The sequence below is a fragment of the Bombina bombina genome, chromosome 8, assembly GCF_027579735.1.
Source record: "Bombina bombina isolate aBomBom1 chromosome 8, aBomBom1.pri, whole genome shotgun sequence".
Lineage (NCBI taxonomy): Eukaryota > Metazoa > Chordata > Amphibia > Anura > Bombinatoridae > Bombina > Bombina bombina.
The window spans coordinates 209,417,353-209,439,304 of record NC_069506.1 but is presented as its reverse complement, the minus strand read 5'-3'; the positions used below and the strand labels follow the sequence as shown (position 1 = coordinate 209,439,304).

Below are 21,952 nucleotides of genomic sequence, written 5' to 3'. Positions count from 1 at the left end.
TATGCACATAGACATATATTAAGCAGCTAGCTGTTGCTTTTATTTTGTATTAACACATTTGGTAAATATTTAATTACCCCTTTTCATCTAAGCCTGTGTTGGCCCTTCCTAGTGGCCCTTCCTAGTTTGTGTACTAACTCCATTTAATAAACCTGGTTAGGAAGTCTTATACTTATGTAACCAGTGTGATTGTGTACTTTGGCACATAATTATAACTATTTGTGTGTTGCTTATTGGGTCATATATAACCCTTCAATTTTTGTTTCCTATACAGAATGTGTTGATTATTAAACATGCACGTTCATGTGCTTGTTGCAAGTATATTTATATTTATACAGCAATTTACATGTAATTAACCTTCCATAGCGAGTCACTGATCAAAATTTCTTGTAGCTTCATCATATTTTATGCACCTGATTCACTAGTGGTCACTTATCTTTCTTTTCTTTAGTGAATCAGATGCACAGAATAACACAGATACAGCTGGAGAAACTCGTGATCCTAGAGGGAACCCAATTAATTTTGTTGGGCACTACAATAAAAGGTTTTGTGTCTTTTGCCTAACCCATTTTACACTTGAAGACTACAAATTAATTCAGCAACTATCACTGGTTTATTGCACAGTTTTGCAGCTTGTTATAAAATATTATGTAGTCTTTTTAAAACTTGTGTAATAAGAGACTGCATTTGAAACAAGACAGCGATACACTAAATATCTGAATACCATGGCGACTTGGCTATATTTACCTGGAGATCCTAAGGTTCCTTATCCATCTGTTGCTTTTGGAAATCTGACATTTCAGTTATTCCAGGGTTAATTCCCTGTAAGACAAAAATGTAGACTTCGCCCCCTCCAACCTAATGCTGATCATGTGTCTGCCTACAGCCTCAAGGTGCAAGAATATGACCCTCAGTGCTCATAGCAAGCTACTTATATAAAGCAAGAGCCAAGAGGGAAGAAGCAAGCAGTTAGTACGTAAAGGTGAGAGACGGGCACAGCACAAGGGGGAAACTATTGGATGGTTAGAATTGGAACTGGGAAAACATAGATGTGTAGGAAGGATAAAATGCATAAATGCATCGTATTTGCTGAAAAACTTGAGAACCAGTGGAAATTAGTAAAAAAGGAGAATTTTAAAAAACTGGGTTTAATGAGCAAAGCCAATTGACTCTAATTTTTATACCCTATGGAGCCTTTTTTAATAAACCATAGTTCAGACATGTTAATATCATAATTTCTGAGAGTTTTTCATTTTATTAGATCCTATTTTGAAAAGGCTCCTAATTTGGATATTGGTGTCTGGTGATTAGTGATCAGTTTGAGATTCTGGATTTGAAAGTATGAGACCTTCTGCATACTTGATGGATGTTCTTTTTCTTTTAGAGGGACGTAAAGGACAATGAAGCCTATTATTCTATTGCTGGCCTTCGGGCTCCTTGCAGGTAATTATTATAAAGATGTTGCATGCAAAAATGAATACATAAAGGGAAATTGTTAACTAAATGAGAAGATGTGTTTAACTATCCAGAGTAATATAATACAAAAAGTATTCTAGGGTAAGCAAAATGTGTATAAAATTATGTAAATATTGGGGTGCATTGGAAGTTTTAGATGGAAATTAAGATGGCTAGTTAAAGACTGGAATATCAACAGATATATGTGTATAGCAGGGCAGTGATGAAACTAGTTAGAAGTTGGGAGCTATAGGAGGGTATATAATGGTATTGAGGAGGCTAGCAAGAAGTTGGTAGAAATAGGTGTTTGTAGCAGGGCAGTGATGGGGGCAGCTAGAAGATAGTATTTGTAGAAGAGTATAGCAGGGCGCTGAGGAGACAAGCACGTTTTTGGGATGTATAAGAGGGTATAACCATGCAGTGAGAAGGCCAATAAAAAGTTAGGATGTAAATGAGGGTATAGCAAGGCAATAAGGAGTGCAGCAAGATCTTGGGATGTATAGGAGGGTATAGCAGGGAAAGTGAGGAGTCCAGCAAAGAGTGTATAGCAGGACAGTGAGGAGGCAGCAAGAGGCTGGGATGTATAAGAGTGTATATCAGGGCAATAAGGAGCAAAGCAAGAAGGTGGGATGTATAGGAGGGTATAGCAGGGCAGTATGGAGTAAAGCAAGACATTGGGATGTATAGGAGGGTAAAGCAAGGCAGTAAGGAGCCCAGCAAGAAGGTGACATGTGTAGGAGGGTATAGCAAGGTAGTGATTAGTCCAGTAAACTTTTGGGATGTATAGGAGAGTATAGCATGGCAGTGAGGAGTCCAGAAATAAGATGGGATGTATGAGTGTATACCAGGACAGTGTGAAGTTCAACAAAGAGTCGGGATGTATAGGAGGGTATAGCAGCGCAGTAGGAGCCCAGCAAAAAATTGGAATATATTGGAAGGTATAGTAGAGCAGTAAGGAGTCCAGCTAGAAGTTGGGATGTTTAGGAGGACATAACAGAGTAGTGAGAAATTTAGCAAGAAGTTGGGATGTATAGGATGCTACAACAGGGCAGTGAGTAGTCCAGTAAGTAGTTGAGATATATAGGAAGATATAGCAGGGCAGTGAGAAGTCAAGCAAGAAGGTTCAATGTATAGGAGGGTATAGCAAGGTAGTTAGTAGTCCAGCAAAAAGTTGGGATTTCCAGGAGAATATAGCAAAGCATTAAGGAGTTCAGCGAGAAGTTGGGATGTATAAGAAGGTATAGAAAGTCAGTAAAAAGTCCAGAAATAAGTTGAGATGTATAGGAGGATATGGCAGGGCAGTAAAGAGCCCATCATATTTAAAACTCTCATAAAAAGATGGTGATGTAGAGCACAACAATAAAGAGCAAAATTGTGTAGTGTAAAGATTAAATGTTACATTAAACAACAGGGAATAGAGGCTCTAGAAATCCATAATATAAGAGCATTACAAAGTAAAGTAAGATATCTATTGATAATAGAGAATTAGATAATTATTTTGTTAATGTAAATATACTATAAAATGTGTGTTACATGGCATTTTTCTTTCAAATGAAAATGTTGCAATATAGTTTATATTTTTCTGCAAAATGTATATAATTGGTTTCTAATATTTAGTTATGATTGATCTCTCTTTAGGGGCCCAGGCCAGATCCTTTTTCAAAGAGCAGCCCAAAACAAAATGGGAGTCAGCAATAGACAGCTTCTGGCAGACACTCAACAAAATGGAGGAGGCAGCTGATGAGACCAGAGCAAACATGAAAGATTCTCCAATCAGCAAAGAACTGGAGTGAGTATACTTTAGCCAAGAAGTGGAGTAATAAGATTCAATCATTACAAAAACTACAGTTTAGCAGCAAAGTGGAGTAAATGAAATCGAGACATTTCAAATTAAAGGCTGAGTAATGTTATAAAATAACTGTTGTTACAGTAGCTGTGTAAAAAAAAAGCAGAACTGCTATCCAAGAGTTAAAGTGACATATTAATACAATATAATAATTCTCAAATTTGTATATTTATTACACCAATGTCTCTTAGTAACCATAGTTAAACTCGGGGACAAGGCTGCTCCTCATTGGCTCACTGATGGTTTTCCTGGTGAGGAGCCTCAAAGCATTGTGGCTCCTGAGTGATAGTTTAACTATGTGTTTAACTCATTTAAAGATTTGAAACTCAAAGCTACCAAAAGACATGTTTTAATTTAAAGCATTTTATTATTGAGTTAACATGTCTATTAGACTAGCGACATGGGGTAAATATATTTAAAAGAGCTATATATAAAATGTAATTAAATGTATAAATAAGTACATAGTGAAGTAAACAATGTTAACTTCAGAATGTGGAGTAAACCTACAAGACATGTAAATGTATTTAAAACCATAAGTAGTGATATGGTGTAATCATTAAGGGCACTGGTAATGTAATTATAGTGTGAGGAGCTGGGTAATATGATGGAGGCAAAGTATTTGTAACTATTAAAGGGACATTAAGCACTATGGCTAAGCAAGCTATAAGGGGTTTATCACTGGTGTTTGCACTTGACGGGCTTATCGCTCGTATTACTAGTTGAAAGTAAGCATGATCGCTTAAGCACATTTGCGATTTACACTAGAATGATTACTGCAACTTCAGAGCTCTGGTGGTGAACTGTTTTGAACTAAAAAGTGTCAAAAAACAAATAAAAAAATACATTAAAAAGTAATAAAAATGATTTAAAAACAAAAAGTGCATAAAAAGAGGCCTATTTATCAAGCTCCGAATGGAGCTTGAGGGCCCGTGTTTCTGGCGAGCCTGCAGGCTCGCCAGAAACAGCAGTTATGAAGCAGCGGTCTAAAGACCGCTGTTCCATAACCCTGTCTGCCTGCTCTGTGCAGGCAGACAGAGATCGCCACAATTCAACCCGATCGAGTACGATCAGGTTGATTGACACCCCCCTGCTGGTGGCCGATTGGCCGCGAATCTGCAGGGGGCGGCGTATTGCTCTCCACATTCAGCGAGGTCTGTCAGACCTGTTCCGCACTGTCGGATCAGGTCCTACAGACCTTTAATAAATAGGCCTCAAAGGCTCAAAGATATGAGATCTCAGGTGTTAAAAAAAAATAAAGTCAGGCAAAGGGCTTTACCAAAGACATACATACATATACATGTCAAGAGATGTATATGTATATATATATATATATATATATATATGTGTGTTTTTATGTATCTATATGTGTATATATGCATTTACAGGCATATATAAACATATAAACACATAAATACATATTTACACATATATAGACATATATACAAGTGCATTAGATCCCTTTGCAGTTAAGTAGATGAAAAGATATAAAATAATATTTATGCAATAAAATAAAGAATTTAACTTTTTATTTACTGTGAATATTTCACATTCCAATGTTCTGCACATTGGGGAATTTATTTATTTATAAATAGATATTCCTATATATATCTGTATATATTTAAAAAGAAAAAAACAATGGCACTACTGAAAATGTATCAGGACTGCTGCCAATTAAGTGTATACCACAATATAGTTACTGAGGGTTCACAGGACGGTGTTGTGTATATTTACAATAGGGAAAAGAGATGAGGAATAGATTCCTCCACAATATACACTTATAGCACTCCAGAGTCCAAAGAGAATTAATTAGATACAGATATAAACGCAAAAGGAAATGTCTCCAAACTCTAGAATCAGATACTCTGATATGGATTAAAATATAACTTTTATTAAGATATAACTAAAAAACAGGGTTCAACTTAAAAATACAACCTGAGGTAGAGATAGTGTGATATATGTAGACTGTGCTAGTGGTTCAGCAATGTGCTGATTTGAATTAGAATGCTGGGTTTTGGGTACCCACTATTGTGTGGTTATAGGGGAATCGTTAGTAACCGATATGGCTAAGAATCAAGGAATACCTTCAGTGAAACTAGGATTTAGAGAGCTATTAATTGATTACACCTACACCGTGGTATTTAACCGTGTAGTCGCATACATAATTGAGTCAATACAATTATTATTATGTATCAACGACTGTATTGAGTGGAACAATTCTCTGCCACTTTATGACTTTACAGTGGTTGTGGTATTAGACTTGAGTATTGCATAATCTCGCTGTGAAGTAACAATGTTGTTAAAATACTTAATTAAAGTCTACTTGGTAGCTCAATGAGCATGATATCTTTGTCTAATAACACGAATAGCCCATCCTATTATAGCAGTAAACATCAATTGTTATAGATGGCTCTGCCACTGGCTAATGCTAAGATGTCCAATACAGTAAAGATCAAAACTGAGTAGAGTTCTATATAGGTATTATACTTCGGTATAAGTAGCTCTGGTGGTATATAATAATTCACTGCTGGTGGTTAGGTATTCTGTGTGTGAGTATACCCCAATTCAGAACATTTAAAGCTTACCAGTATTATACCTTTAAGTATGAGAGTAATCTGGATTGTCTTGCAGAATTTATTGTTTGCACATGTATTGTGTGGTTATGAGTGGTTTGGACACAATGAATATTATATAGCTGTATTTAGTGGATATAGAGCACAAGTGTAAACGAGAAATACTTAAGTACAGATCTTTGGCGGTAAAATTGTCAGATCATTATATTTGTAGATTTAGTAAATTAGTAACCCTCAGTGTAGCGAAATCACTAAATTCTGTTAAGTATGCCAAATTATATAAGGTACATTATATAGGGTTACATTAATACCTGTGTGTATAAATAATCGCAAGGGCATACAGTATAAATGTATAGTATGTGCATAAATCCAAGGGTATTGCTAATATTAATACGACTGTATGTTACTGTGTATCTGAGCAGCTAAATGTGGCTGTCTCAGGGGGAGTGCGGTGTAATCTAAGGAGGGTATAAATTGACCCACAGTATGAGCTCTCAACATAACATCATGTATTGCACAGATACTACAATAGCGGTATTTAGTTAATTCATTCTGTCATATGTTATAGCACATAGAATAAAGAGTCACGCTACTCGGGGTATACTCACACACAGAATACCTAACCACCAGCAGTGAATTATTATATACCACCAGAGCTACTTATACCTAAGTATAATACCTATATAGAACTCTACTCAGTTTTGATCTTTACTGTATTGGACATCTTAGCATTAGCCAGTGGTGTTTAATGTTTACTGCTATAATAGGATGGGATATTTGTGTTATTAGACACAGATATCATGCTCATTGAGCTACTAAGTAGACTTTAATTAAGTATTTTAACAACATTGTTACTTCACAGCGAGATTATGAAATACTCAAGTCTAATACCACAACCACTTTAAAGTCATAAAGTGGCAGAGAATTGTTCCACTCAATACAGTCATTGATACATAATAATTGTATTGACTCAATTATTATATTCTCTGTCTCTTTTGCTGGTGACTCCTCCTCTCTATTGCCCCTGTCTGTTGGAGTACCTCAAGGCTCCGTCCTGGGTCCTCTACTCTTCTCTATTTACACTTCTTCACTGGGTAAACTTATTAACAGCTATGGCTTCAGCTATCACCTCTATGCTGATGATACCCAGATCTACCTTTCCACCCCTGCACTCTCACATCAGGGACTGCTTATCTGGCATTTCCTCCTGGATGGCCTCTCACCACCTAAAAATAAATATGTCCAAGACCGAACTACTTCTAATTCCCCCCTCTAGCTCCACTTCAGTTTCTAATTTCTTTCATGTAATTGGCAAGAGTCCATGAGCTAGTGACGTATGGGATATACATTCCTACCAGGAGGGGCAAAGTTTCCCAAACCTCAAAATGCCTATAAATACACCCCCCACCACACCCACAATTCAGTTTTACAAACTTTGCCTCCTATGGAGGTGGTGAAGTAAGTTTGTGCTAGATTTCTACGTTGATATGCGCTTCTCAGCATGCTGAAGCCCGGTTCCTCTCAGAGTGCAGTGAATGACAGAGAGATGTGAAGGGATACTACCTATTGAATGCAATGGTCATCCTAATGGGGATCTATTTCATAGGTTCTCTGTTATCGGTCGTAGAGATTCATCTCCTACCTCCCTTTTCAGATCGACAATATACTCTTATAATACCATTACCTCTGCTGATTCTCGTTTCAGTACTGGTTTGGCTATCTACTTTATGTAGATGAGTGTCTTTTGGTAAGTATGTTTTCCTTTATTTAAGACATTCTTAGCTATGGTTTGGCACTTTAAATGTAAAGTTCTAAATATAATGTTTGTACTTATATTTGCCATGATTCAGGTTATCAGTATATTTCCTTTTTTACAGACTGTCAGTTTCATTTTGGGAAATGCACATATAATTTTTTTTTTTTTTTAAATTTTCTATCAATGTTGGCGGCGGCACCACTATCTCCCCATCACCCCAAGTCCGCTGCCTCGGAGTCATGCTTGACTCAAATCTGTCCTTCATTCCCCACATCCAACTGCTCTCTTCATCCTGCCGCAACCACCTATGCAACATCTCCAACATTCGTCCATTTCTGAGTACTGAAACTACTAAACAGCTCATCCACTCCCTGGTAATTTCCCGACTTGACTACTGTAACAACTTACTAACTGGCCTCCCTCTCTCCCCTCCAATCCATCCTAAATGCATCTGCCAGGCTAATCCACCTCTCTCGATGCTCTGTTTCTGCTGCACCTCTCTGTGAGTCCCTTCACTGGCTCCCCATTCACAACAGAGTTAAATTCAAAATTCTCACCCTGACCTACAAAGCCCTCACCAATGCTGCCCCACCCTACCTGTCCTCACTCATCAACAAATATACTCCTGCCTGTTCCCTAAGATCCATCAACGACCTGCTACTTCCTTCCTCTACCATCACCGCCTCTCATTCTAGACTACAGGAGTTCTCTCGTGCGGCACCAACCCTCTGGAACGCACTTCCTTGAGATGTCAGACTTGCCCCTAACCTCTCTTCCATTAAACATTCCCTAAAGACCTTTCTGTTCAGCAGGGTCGGCTCCAGAACGAATGAAATGGGGGGGCATTTTTTTTTCACAAGCGGGCACCCATTTACAAAGCATGTATGAGAGTCAAAATAAGAGCAGACCTACATATTCTGCAGGAAAGTGTAGCCATCTTGATATTTAATTTATAGCCAATGCCAGTATTCAAGCAATATATTTTAAACTCATTCTCAAATCTCAATCATGTCCCCTAAACAGCCATGCACCCCAAACCCCCCAATGCAATTAACCCCTTTGTTTGCAATAGCAGTGAGGATACTAGGTTTTCAGGTACTGGTAATTTTGTAGATTAGATTTAGCTATACCTGTTTTGCAATAACTAACTGATATCAGGCTACTTAAAGGGACAGTCAAGTCCAAAAAAAACTTTCATTTTTCAAATAGGGCATGTAATTTTAAACATCTTTCCAATTTACTTTTATCAACAATTTTGCTTTGTTCTCTTGGTATTCTAGTTGAAAGCAAACCTAGGAAGGCACATATGATAATTTCTAAGCCCTCTATTTTATTTACTTTTCACAGCAGGGGAGAGCAAGCTCATGTAGGCCATATAGATAGCATTGTGATCACGCTCGTGGCTAGTGGCAGACACTGCAAGTCAATAGATAATAACTAAAAGTCATGTGATTAGGGGCGGTCAGAAGGTGCTTAGATACAAGTTAGTCACAGAAGTATAAAGTGTATTAATATAACAGTGATAGTTATGCAAAACTGGGGAATGGGTAATAAAGGGATTATCTATCCTTTTAAACATCAAAAATTCTGGTGTTGACTGTCCCTTTAATAAAAATGTTTTTTTAACCAATTATCTTCTAAGGGGTTTACACATAGTCAAAGTCAATTGTTTCTGTGTCACTTCAGATAAGGAAATAAACTGCAATCCTATGAATAGCAGTATATGTATGTATGTATGCTCCAATCATCATCTGTATCTTTGCTTGGAGTTATATTGGAGTTCGCTGGATGTAGAAATTTGCTTATGTGTTTAACCCCTTGTTAGACATGTAATGACAAAAGATAATAAGAAATAAACTTGTGTAATGAGCTTGAGTAGTTTGTTTTTTCATTTATTTATTTTTGCAATTATGTCCCTTTAAATACGTGAAACTCCAAATTTACATCTAACATTAGAAATGTGCTATGTAATGATTTGCAGGTTTTGCCACATTACAAGTAAATCACACTACAAGAAGAAAATGCTTTGTTTCTTTATAGCTACATTGTAATTAATTAATTGGTTGATTTTGGACTATTTTTATGTCAAACATCTAAAACATTTTCAGGTTTAAAAATAGAGATGTCCTGTATATGTTGTCAAATTATATGCTTACAAATGTCATGTGTTTCTGAGAGGTATGTTGCAACATTAAAGGGACACTGAACCCAATTTTTTTTTTCTTTCGTGATTCAGATAGAGCATGCAGTTTTAAGCAACTTTCTAATTTACTCCTATTATCAAATTTTCTTCGTTCTCTTGCTATCTTTCTTTGAAAAAGAAGGCATCTAAGCTTTTTTTTTAGGTTCAGGACTCTGGACAGCAATTTTTTTCTGGTGGATGAATTTATCCACCAATCAGCAAGGACAACCCAGGTTGTTCACCAAAAATGGGCTGGCATCTAAACTTACATTCTTGCATTTCAAATAAAGATACCAAGAGAATGAAGAAAATTTGATAATAGGACTAAATTAGAAAGATGCTTAAAATGTCATGCTCTATCTGAATTACGAAATAAAATTTTTGGGTTCAGTGTCCCTTTAAGGAATTCCTTCATGTAGATAGAAAGTATAAAGTATTTTAGGGCAATGCGTTTATGCATAGGGTGTCTGCATTATAAATTCAAGCCTTGGCTGGGCTAAATATCAGCCAGCTCTTTTATTTAAAAAAAATAAATAATAGAATTGTTAGCCTTTTAATAGCCATTAAGTAAATTACTAGCATTCATAAAAGAATATAAAATAAATGAACACCCATGTTAAGAATTGAAAAGAAAATACTAGCACAGATTTTTATTTATTAGGATGTTGATCAGGCATGTGAGCTTATAAAACTCTTGTGTGGGAATAGCAATAAGCACACAGAATACAATATAGTAAATCTAATTTCCGTGGAATTTGAAATAGCATTGGCTAAAATGCTTCTTTAGGTTTCACATGAAGCTCAGCATGAAGATTAAGGCCCACAAAACATATAAAGTATAGCATTTCTATATGATCACACATACGCCAAGAAACAGACACAGAGTGGGATAAATTAATGTTACTCAGAGTTGCCTATTGGGAAACCCCATGAATTAGAGTTTCAACTGCTTTTGTTTTCCATATATAGCAAAGAGCATGTAAGACTTAGAATTTAAAGCACAAGGTCTCACAATTTATTAAACACCCAACTAGCCTGGAGATAAAAGATTATTCCCAATGTGCTGTGAGAGAGTATAGTTACCGTTAGTGGTGCATAGGACCATAATGCTGGTCGCCTCGGGTCATTTACCTGTAGGCTCTGACTGTGATCGGCTGGGTCAGGTCGCTGCCTCCAGCTCACAGTATCTCAGATTCTCCAAAGGCCCCCCAAAGCGATGGAACAGTGCCCCGCTCACGGCTGCCCCATTAATGCAGAATTGACTGCGACGCCAGTGTGAGGGGAAAAAAGAGCCACGCCCACTACACTAGTGCGGCCGGGCCATGGACCATGTGTTAGTGCCACTCAGCTCAGTGATTCAGGATTCACCTCACCACATAGTGTGTGGCCGCTGGCCATCATTATATGTTGCAGCTGAACATAACATATATACATAATAAATAAAATAATGCAGTGCGGTCCTTGTGGGCATATTTTTTGAGGGGGCAAAGCATTCCATTTGGGTGGGCATTGCCCCCCAATGCCCCCCCTTGGAGCCGACCCTGCTGTTCAGAGAAGCTTATCACTCGACTTATCAACAAACTAACTTCACTTAACTAACTGTTGCCCTCTATCTCCTCACTAATATCATTCTCACCTCTGCAGTCCCCACCTCCTGTTTCCATCCTCCTACCCATCTAGATTGTAAGTTCCCACAGGAATAGGGCCCTCAATTCCCCCTGTATTTGTCTGTAAAATTTTATGTCTTATCGTATTGTTTCTCCATTGTACTGTTATCCTTGTACCCATGGGCAACGCTGCGGAATCTGTCCGCACTTTTTAAATAAAGAATAATATTAATATGCGACTACAAGGTTAAATACCATGGTCTAGGTGTAAACAATTACTAGCTCTCTAAACCCTAGTTTCACTGAAGGTATTCCTTGATACTTAGCCATATCAGTTACTAACGATACCCCTATAACCACACAATAGTGGGTACCTGTTAGGATATATATGTACCCAAAATAGCATTCTAATTTAAATCAGCACATAGCATATCTAATTCTCTTTGAACTCTTGAGTGCTAAAAGTGTATACTGTGGAGGAATCTATTCCTCATCTCTTTTCCATATCTGTATGTATACCTATATATTATCATGTATATATATATATATATATATATATATGTGTATATATGTGTATAGACATGTATTGTAGAAAAAAACCCATCAGATACATATTCTGTTATGTGAATAACATTGGAATGTGAAATATTCATAGATTCATGTTGGGTTAGTGGATATGAGAATATGCAATCGGGTTTGCTCGAGAGTGAGATGTTTTTTTCCACGCAATATACTAACTTCGGCTTTTTGTGCTCGCCAGGTTAGCAATCTGGCCCTTAGAGGCATATTTATCAAGCTCCATACGGAGCTTGATGCCCCTTGTTTCCGGCGAGCCTTCAGGCTCACCAGAAACAGAAGTTATGAAGCAGCGGTCTAAAGACTGCTGCTACACAACTTGTCAGCCTGCTTTGAGGCCGCGGACAAAAATCAATCGCATTCGATCGGGTTGATTGACACCCCCTGCTAGCGGGCCGATTGGCCGCGAATCTGCAGGGGGCGGCATTGCACCAGCAGTTCACAAGAACTGCTGGTGCAATGATAAATGCCGACAGCGTATGCTGTCGGCATTTATCGATGTGCGGCGGACATGATACTCTACTTCGTATCATGTCCGCTCGCACATTGATAAATATGCCCCTTAGTGTCTATAAAACAATGGGAGTTATGTTGTAACTTAGGTTACCTTCTCTGCTTTTTTAACAATTAGGAACAGTTATAAATAGGTCACTAGAGTATGCAGCCAATAGCTTTGTGGAATATAACAGTGTTCTGCGCTTCTATTTCTAACAGGAACTGAAAAGCTCACAATTTTAGAATGGAATTGTAGGGAAATTGGACAAAATAAATAATAAAAGTATTTGCAGATTTTTTTTATATATGTTACGGGACAAGTAGGATTACTCTGGTATAACAGACATTACCCAAGTAGTAAACCCCCCCCCGATGTACTGTAATTCGCCCCCCTTTAACCCCACAGGTGGAGGCAAAACAGATAGTGAAGATGGGGGAATTACAGTGCATGCTATATATGTTTGATACGGTGACTCCACACTCTGAGGGTATTTATGATCACACTCAGGCTTTACCCACAGCCACTTGGGTAATGTCAGTTTTACCTGAGGAATCTTAGGATTACCCAATATTTGACTTTACCCATAACATATATGCGATTTATCATTTTTAATTAAACACATGACCTCCGAGCTCTGGTTAACTGTTACGCTTGAATCAAAAGTGTCACAAAACACATCAAAAATAAATTTAAATGTACAGTTAAACTCATAATAACACTATCTAATAAAAACCCATTTTTTTAATGATTCAGATAGAGCATGCAATTTTAAGCAACTTTCTAATTTACTCCTATTGTCAATTTTACTTTGTTCTCTTACTATCTTTAAAAAAAAAAAAAGCTTAGGAGCCAGACCATTTTAGGTTCAGCACCCTGGATAGCGCTTGGTTATTGGTGGCTACATTTACCATAAACAATTCTGAAATAATGAATTAATATATACATATATATTTTTCTATATATATATATTTTATGTTAAAACTCCATTAATAACTTATCCCAAATCCATACAATAAATAATTCAGATTTTTTTTATATACTTCTTTACTACATTTAATATATATTAAATTCCATTTTATTTTATCCTGTCTTATTACTCTATTTTTTTAAATAAACTCTGCCAATAGAAGTCTTCCTATTTCTTCATAAAACAGGTTACCATATATCTTAGTTTTTGATATTGCTCTTCAGGACTTAATAAAAATAAACAAACGCAGCAGTCTGACCTGCAGATGATGTTCAGAACAGTATGGAATGTAGCCGTACATAGTACAGGACTGAACTAGTGTGCGAGAGGTGTCAAATACAAATGCAGATCACAGTAAACTTGGTCTGTGTAAATGAAAGCTCACCCTCACCTGAGGCTTAATTTAACTATCTGCCATAATTGCTTCCCACTGGCTTACACAACTGTTGATGAAAATCTGTCAAGCGTTGATACAACTATGGGTGTCCAATATGTGGGGAGGGGAAAAGAGGGAGCAATCGCTCCTCACCCCCCAGAATTTAGCTCTTCATACCCGAACATAGGCACTTATTTGTGTCGCTATTTTGATGCCAAAAAATACATCATTTTTATTTCACTAGTTGTATAGAGAGTAATCAACTGCTAAGCAATGACTACTTTGCATCTGACAGAGTCCAGATGTTATTGAAGTTTTGCCTGCAGGGAATATGTATCCAGAGACTCAGCAGTTTCATGTGCAGAAACATCTAAGATTACATGGAATGTAGTAAAAGATTCAGAGCAGGACAGGACGTGTAATGGCTGATCAGAGAGAAAATACCCCCTCCATCTTTAATAGCAAATGAAATCTAGTGCAAACATCTATTCTATATCTCTATCTGTTTACAATTTTTAATATTCATTAATCTTTGTGGATTATGTTACCAAAATCACAAGAGGATTGAGCAATGATACTTTTTTTAAGGGACTAACCATACATTTATAATTAGACAAGCTTTCAGAAAAAAAATTCCTTTCCCAATTTTGAAGCAATATTGCTTCAGACTTGAGAAAGGAATTCTTCCAAAAGCTTGTCTACTTATAAATGTATAGAGGATCCCCAAAAAGGTATCATTGCTTAATGCAATCCTCTTGTGATTTTGATATCTAACTCACTGGACTAACACGACTACTCCAATCAACCTGTATTATGCTATTAATACATACTATACTGTAATATCTATCTATCTATCTATCTATCTATCTATCTATCTATCATCTATCTATCTATCGATCTATCTGTTTATCTATATCTACCCATTCCCTCTCTCTGTATGTCTGTTCATTCCATCTGTCTAGTGTGCTGTCAATCTGATCAAATGATTCATTCCTATTATACTTATTTTTTTATCAATGGATCGTTTTCCTAAATCTCTTTTCCAAATGTGATTAGAAATTATTCAGTTTAACTAATAGAAGTAAATTCAATATAGAGTTTAATTAAAATGCCCATTAATATTTAAGGAAGAAGTCTTGAGATAAAAACTGCTGATAAGTTTTGCAACTGTAAAAAACATATTTCTTACTGTTTTCTCAACACTTTTCATGTATCTCCCCAATTAAAGGACCACTAAACACAAATTATAAACTACATGATTTTGAACCTTCATATCTGAGAATAATTTTATAATGAAAACTGCAGCTTTATTTTGCCAGATGGGTATATTGTTTTATCTTTATTCATTTCACTGATATCCCTGTCCCCCAGAACCTAATAATATGTCAAATGGTCCTGTAACTAATTTTGTCAGACCATTTCCTTTGTTCAATATTTTAATTTCCCTAAACTGACTCGATTATCTTTACTACTACATAATAATTATTAATATTACAAAAAATAATTAGCATAATTATACTATTTATGTTTTGATTCCCCCCCCTTTATGGTACTAAAACATGGTCTACAGATCTCAGACCAGTGTTCTGCAGCTAATAAATAATAGCTGTTATTATATATAATAGTAATAGTATTATCAAACCTTTAACATTGCCAGTATAATTAAACCCTATGGGGCCGATTTATTAATGTGCGGACGGACATGATCTGCTGTAGCGATCATGTCTGCTGCACACCGATAAAGGCCGAGAGCATACGCTGTCAGCATTTATCATTGCACAAGCATTCCTTGTGAAATGCTTGTGCAATGCTGCCCCCTGCAGATTCACGGCCAATCAGCTGCTAGCAGGGGGTGTCAATCAACCGATCGTATTTGATCGGGCTGATTGCTGTCTGCCACCTCAGAGGTGGCGGACGAGTTAAGGAGCAGCGGTCTGAAGACCGCTGCTTCTTAACGCCTGTTTCCAGCGAGCCTGAAAGCTTGTGCAGAAACAGGTGCATACGGCACCATACAGGGGTTGTTAAATCGGTCCCAATACCTTTTCACTTTATACTTTCAAGGATTTTTTCTTTGCTTTGAGTTAAAGGACCATTAAACTTGAAATTTCAACAACGCATACAAAGTTAGTTTCTTTATTGCAAGTGAATTATTGGAATATACATTTATTTTTTATTTTGCTGCCTTTTGCTGTAAAATACATCTAAAAAATGTGTTTGTTTTACTTTCTCCCAGGGAGGTTTGGGTTAATACTTTAAAGCAACTTATGCAAGTTTTTTGGTTCTTTTCCCTCCCTCCCTAAGATTCTATGCTTTTAAAAGATGGATTATTAGTATTGCATCAACAATCATGATAGGCAAATCATTCTTTATAATAGTAACCAAGTTGAATCAGTGCTAAACCAGCTTAAAGGGACAAAAGAGGGCAGAATACCCCAGTCTGCACACATGCAAACAGATTTTGTGCTATATCTGAATATTAGTTTGTGATTGGTTAACAGGTGTTATATTGTTCTGAGGGACAAGGAAATAAGTGAAAATAATAAACATAAAACAATTTGCTCATTTAATAAAATAAAGCTGAAGTTTTCATTGCAAAATTATTCTTATATATGAAGGTTTATAATCATGTTATTTACAATTTGTGTTTAGTGTCCCTTTAAATTTAGATTTACTGTTCAAGAATTAACTTTCCACAGAATTGTTGCTAACACGTGTATTTTGAAAGCAAAAACTATATAATTTTAATTAAAAAGTAAAATTTTACTTTTATATTTCATTAAAATAAACACATTTTTAAAATTAATTATCCAGATTAGGTGACATCTCAGCCATAATAGATTCCAATTTCTATATTTGCTCCATAATATACATGTTGGTCTTAGTATTAGAATGAAAACAATACCACTATTTATTGTCATTGCATGCTGTCATTCATTGTCCTCCATCCATACTATTCCTATGATTCTATTTCCTAAAAACAGACTGTCCTTTTCTTTCAGTGTTCTAATCAAAGATACAATGGAGGAGCTTAGCAATTATGCTGAAGATCTGAAGGGCAAGGTTAGTCCCATGGCTCAAGATGCACAGGAACGTTTTAATGAGGAGATTTCTGCTCTTGCAGATAAACTCAAGGCAGACATGGAAGATACTAAGTCTAGGGCCATTCAATACTCAGGTGATTTGCGCATGATGTTTGATCAGAATATAGAGGATGTCCAGGGAAAAGTTAGCATGTACATGAAGAAATTAAAGAAGCGTCTTTCCAAGGACACAGATGATCTGAAGAAAAGGCTTGGCCAATATGGGGAGGAAATTCAAAGAAACACTGAGCAGAAGATGGACAGTATCCGAAAGAATGTTGAGCCTTACCTATCCAGCATTAAGGAAAAAGGACAGCAGCGCCTTAAGAATCTGAAAGATGTCATTGATGACCAAGGGAAAGAACTCAGAGATAGATTTGCCTCCTTAGCCAAAGATGTGCAGGGAAAGGTGAAGAAGACAGTCTCTGATGTCAAAAGCAGTATGGACAAATTAGGAGAGCAGATGCGCAAATGGTTCAATCCCAATATAGAAAGCCTTCGGAAGCAGCTACAATCCTTGGCCAGTAGCCTGCAACCAAAGGGCAAGAAATAAACCCAGGACAAATATTCATATAAATAACCTATCATGTGTACCATAATCAAGTTGTTATCCCTTAACAAGAGTTATAGTCTAAGGGAAATCTGTAAGGATGTAACCATTATCATTATTTTCAATGTTTTATTTCATTCCATTTAGTAGAGTTATTGGGGTTCAGTTCCATAAAAACGATATGCTGTAAGAAGTATATGAGCATATCCTATCTATATAAGACACCAAAGCTAGGCCCAATCAGTATTTAAGGAGCTTTTGAAGCCACAGGCAATTCCTACTCAAAATGATGTAAATATTAATTCAAGATTCAACAGGCCTGTATAGCTAACCTCTAACCTTTTACGTGTTAAAAAAAAATAAAAATAAAGAAATGAAGAACCCTGGGCATGAGCATATAGCCACAGGAAACAGTAAATATGGAACTTGACACTTCTCCACATAACCTCTGTTTAATTTTATGCCACGTTTAACAACAATCCATAATGAAAGGCATTCTCCAGAAAGGGCTCTTTGCCTCAGGGCAAGCTGTAAACTGGACCAAATGTTTCTCTGCATTACATAAATTTAATTGAGGAGTTAGCTGCAGAGAATGGGAGGTACAGTAATATTGACTGACATAAAGTTCTCCATATCATCTTTTCTGAAATGCACACGTTTCTAAAATGTATTAAATTGTTGCCTTTGTATAAAACTTAATATGTGGCTTTAAGTAATCTAACGACTGTTGTCATACAGGCTTGTTCTTTTTTTTAAAGAACTGGGGACATGCAATAAAGCACGTGCATGGTGTGTGTCTTACAATAAAGTTGCATTCAGTATTTCATTTATAGATAAGCTTTATTTCCTATGTAGGCTCATTGTGTGCTTTAAAATAAAGATGTGTTCTGTGTTTCCATATATATAGCAGCTGATTTAAAATAAATAATCCATATACTGTATATATATATCATTGCTTTCCTCATGTCATCTATGTAACTTGTTCATATCTTGCTATCATTTTCTCCTCTACCCTTATTTCTTTACTCGCTATCCTTACACAACTATTAATATTAGAAGTATAGTTTATTTCAGCATATATAGAGTGAGTGTTGTGGGAAGTATGTGTTATATAGCCAGTGACAAATGGTTTGTGTGAGATACTGAGAAGTGGAAATGACTGCTGGAAGTGTTGGAAGAAGCAGAAACCTGAGGTCAATGTCCCCAGTCCAACAGTGAAGACTTTACAAAAAGAAGTACAGCAAAGAAAGGAATATGGTTGTAATATACAGATGCACAAGACATTCTAGCTGTGTTCTACACACAGGGCAGGCATTGCTAGTACCATATATTCTTGGTATATGGAAAAACAAACATAATAATTCTTAGCAGATCTGAAAATTGAACTACTTTTTTTATATTAAAATTACATGATGGATTATATGTTGGAGCATTACATTTTTTTATTTATAGACATGACTTGATCATCAAAATTAATAGATTAAACTGTTGTAATTCGTACTATTTTGTTTTTATAGTTTCATTTGGTTTTAAGGGGTTGAGTGCTTTTTTAATTAGTTACAGTTAAGAAATGTAAATGTGTTACAGCAATAAATTGGAAATGGAACGCTGCTTCACGTTTGTAGTGTTATTTATTGACTGATCAAATTAAACCCATAGTACTGAACACATTCTGCTGTATTTTGACAAGGCTAGCTTCTCTTTTTTAGAAATTTCGTTTGGGTCATTGAAAAACCAAACCACAGATATTTTATATATAAAATATGTCAGTGGTAAAAAATACAACTAATGTTTAAATTTCAAATGAAACATTCAAAATACTTAGGGGCAGATTACGAGGGGATTGCAAATTAATGCTTACGCTTAAGGATAATTGCGCTAGAAGTAAGCTTTTTGTGCATGTCGGGTTGCGCTCGTATTGAAAGTTGTACGTATACTGTTTATCAAGTACGTGTTCATGTATTTCCACATAGAAGGCAATGGAGAAAAAGAATACTGGAATAAAAAACCTAACACCCCACTCTCATGCTAACTCGATCACATATTCTCATTTGCACAATATGAAAAATATGAATATTTTACATTCCATTGTTCTTCAGATAACAGAAAATATGTTCCATTTATTCAAAAATACACATTTCTACATATATCTGATGTTTTTTGGTACAATATATTTCTATATATACAGGTATATATATATTTGTAGTAAAGAAGGACACTCACAGGAATTTTTTGTTTCAACAAGTTGTTTATTTTCTCTCCGGGAGAACGGCTGACTAGCCACATTAAGATAAATCTTGTCTTGAAGAAGGCTCAAAAAGAGCCGAAACCGTCAACTAAGACCATTCATGTATAAAATCTGATGTTTTCAGAATAAACACTATCTATTGTTGTGAGTGCCCTTTTTTTTACTACAAATATCAATACCAGACTTTTGAGGATTGCACCCAGGTCAGAGCTACACCACAGAGGCTGGAGTGCTGGGCCACCGGCTAATTGACATTACAGATATATATATATATACACAATTATATATAGGTATGGATATATACATATATATATATGAATATCTATTTATAAATACTTATAACATATTCTGCTATGTGCAGAACATTGGAATGTGAAATATTTACAGTGAATACACATTATAACACTTTATTAAAAATGAATATTGCATAAATATGCTTTTACATGTTTTCATCTACTTAACTGCAAAGGGCTCAACGCATTTATATTTATGTCTATATATGTGTATATATGTATATGTGTATATATGTAAATATATACATATATAAATACACATACATCTTTAGACATGTATATGTATATGTATGTATGCATTTGTATGTCAAATACATACATATACATGTATATACATGTATATTTTTTATTAGATGGTGTCATTATGAGTGTAATTATACTTTGTAATGTATTTTTGATGTGTTTTGTGCAACTTTTATGTTTTGTAAACCAGAGCTCTGAAGTCATGGAAACCATTCTAGTGTAAATTGCGATTGCGCTCAAGTAATCGCATTTACTTTCAACCCACAATAAACCCCTTATCGCTTGGCCGCAAACATTTGCGCTCCACTCGTAATCTGGCCCATACTGTATTATTTTATATTATATTATGTTATATCATTTAAAAAAATCTATTTTGATTTTGAGAACTTATACTCTGGACACAAAGACACTTGTTTTAAGAGTAGTTTGTAAATATTTACATTTTCTTTGCTGAAAAAACATGCTTTACAGACTATTACCGAACATCAGTGGTCTATGTGTGTGTAGCCTGATATCTACGTGTGTGTGTGTGTGTGTGTGTGTGTAACAGCTGTAGGTACGCACTGTCCTTCAGTCATTTTCTCTTTCATTTTTTTTTTTTTTTTTTTTTGCTTCTAAATAGTTCACACACAAAAAATAAGATGTTTTTGCTGGTTTTAATGTTGAGATAGGGAAAAGTAGCTTTTCAGCACTTATTAACCCAAGATTCCTCAATCAATTTACTTCAGATGAGAACAATTCTACTGGTAAAAAGCTTTTGCATTTACATTAGAGTGAAGTGTCAATAATTATCAATTATTATAGTTATTAGGATAAGTTAATCATTATATCATTATATAGTTATATTATATAACTATATGAAATCAATCCCAAATTTAATTAAGTTCATTATGTATATTTATTTAATAATGTATAAATCCAATTAATATCAGTTTTTACAGTCACTGGAAAAAGGTGTAGAAAATCAACCAACTAACTAGCAGATGGGTTGTTGATTAAAGCATATGTGTTAATTAAAGCTCAACAAATTGTTGTTTATTTTACTAATTACAATACAACTTTATTAACCCCAAATAGGCCTTGGTTATGAAATGAATATAAAAATGAAAAGCTATAAATACAGTAATTGTATTGAAACCACATTAAAAATCAGTACACATTAAGGTGATCAATGTGATTTCTCTGATCTTTATGCTAAAAGCAAATGCTCAAAGGGACAGTAAAGTCAAAATTAATCTTTCATGGTTCAGACAGAGCATGGAGTTTTAAAACAACTTTCTAATTCACATCTATTTTCTAATTTACTTTGTTCTTTTGGTAGCCTATGTTGAAAAGCATACCTAGGTAGGCTCCAGAGCAGCAATGAACTACTGGGAGCTAGCAGCTGATTGGTGGCTGCACAAAAATGTCATTAGCTCACCCAATGTGTTCAGCTATCTCCCTAAGCATACCAATTAAACAAATTTGATAATAAAAGTAAATTGTAAAGTTGTTTAAAATGCTCTATCTGGATTATGGAAGACACATTTTGGGTTTGATGTCCCTTTAACCATAGAAACTAGTGTATGTTATCTTAGTATGAGAAAACTAATATTATCTCTTTATAAGGACTAGAACTATCAACGTTAAATGGACAGTCAACACAAGAATTTTTGTTATTTAAATTAGATAGATAATCCCTTTATTACCCATTCCCCAGTTTTGCAT

General features: G+C 35.6%; 1 protein-coding gene across 1 annotated transcript; it reads left to right on the top strand.

Annotated features, from left to right (window-relative positions):
- The first annotated feature begins 894 nt into the window (after window positions 1-894).
- On the top strand, window positions 895-18,402 carry APOE (apolipoprotein E). The gene is made up of 4 exons (XM_053690862.1): window positions 895-982; window positions 1,385-1,443; window positions 3,094-3,244; window positions 16,831-18,402. Exons 2-4 carry the CDS (start codon window positions 1,401-1,403, stop codon window positions 17,462-17,464), a joined length of 828 nt encoding a protein of 275 aa, XP_053546837.1. The 5' UTR covers window positions 895-982; window positions 1,385-1,400; the 3' UTR covers window positions 17,465-18,402.
- Window positions 18,403-21,952: the final 3,550 nt, after the last annotated feature.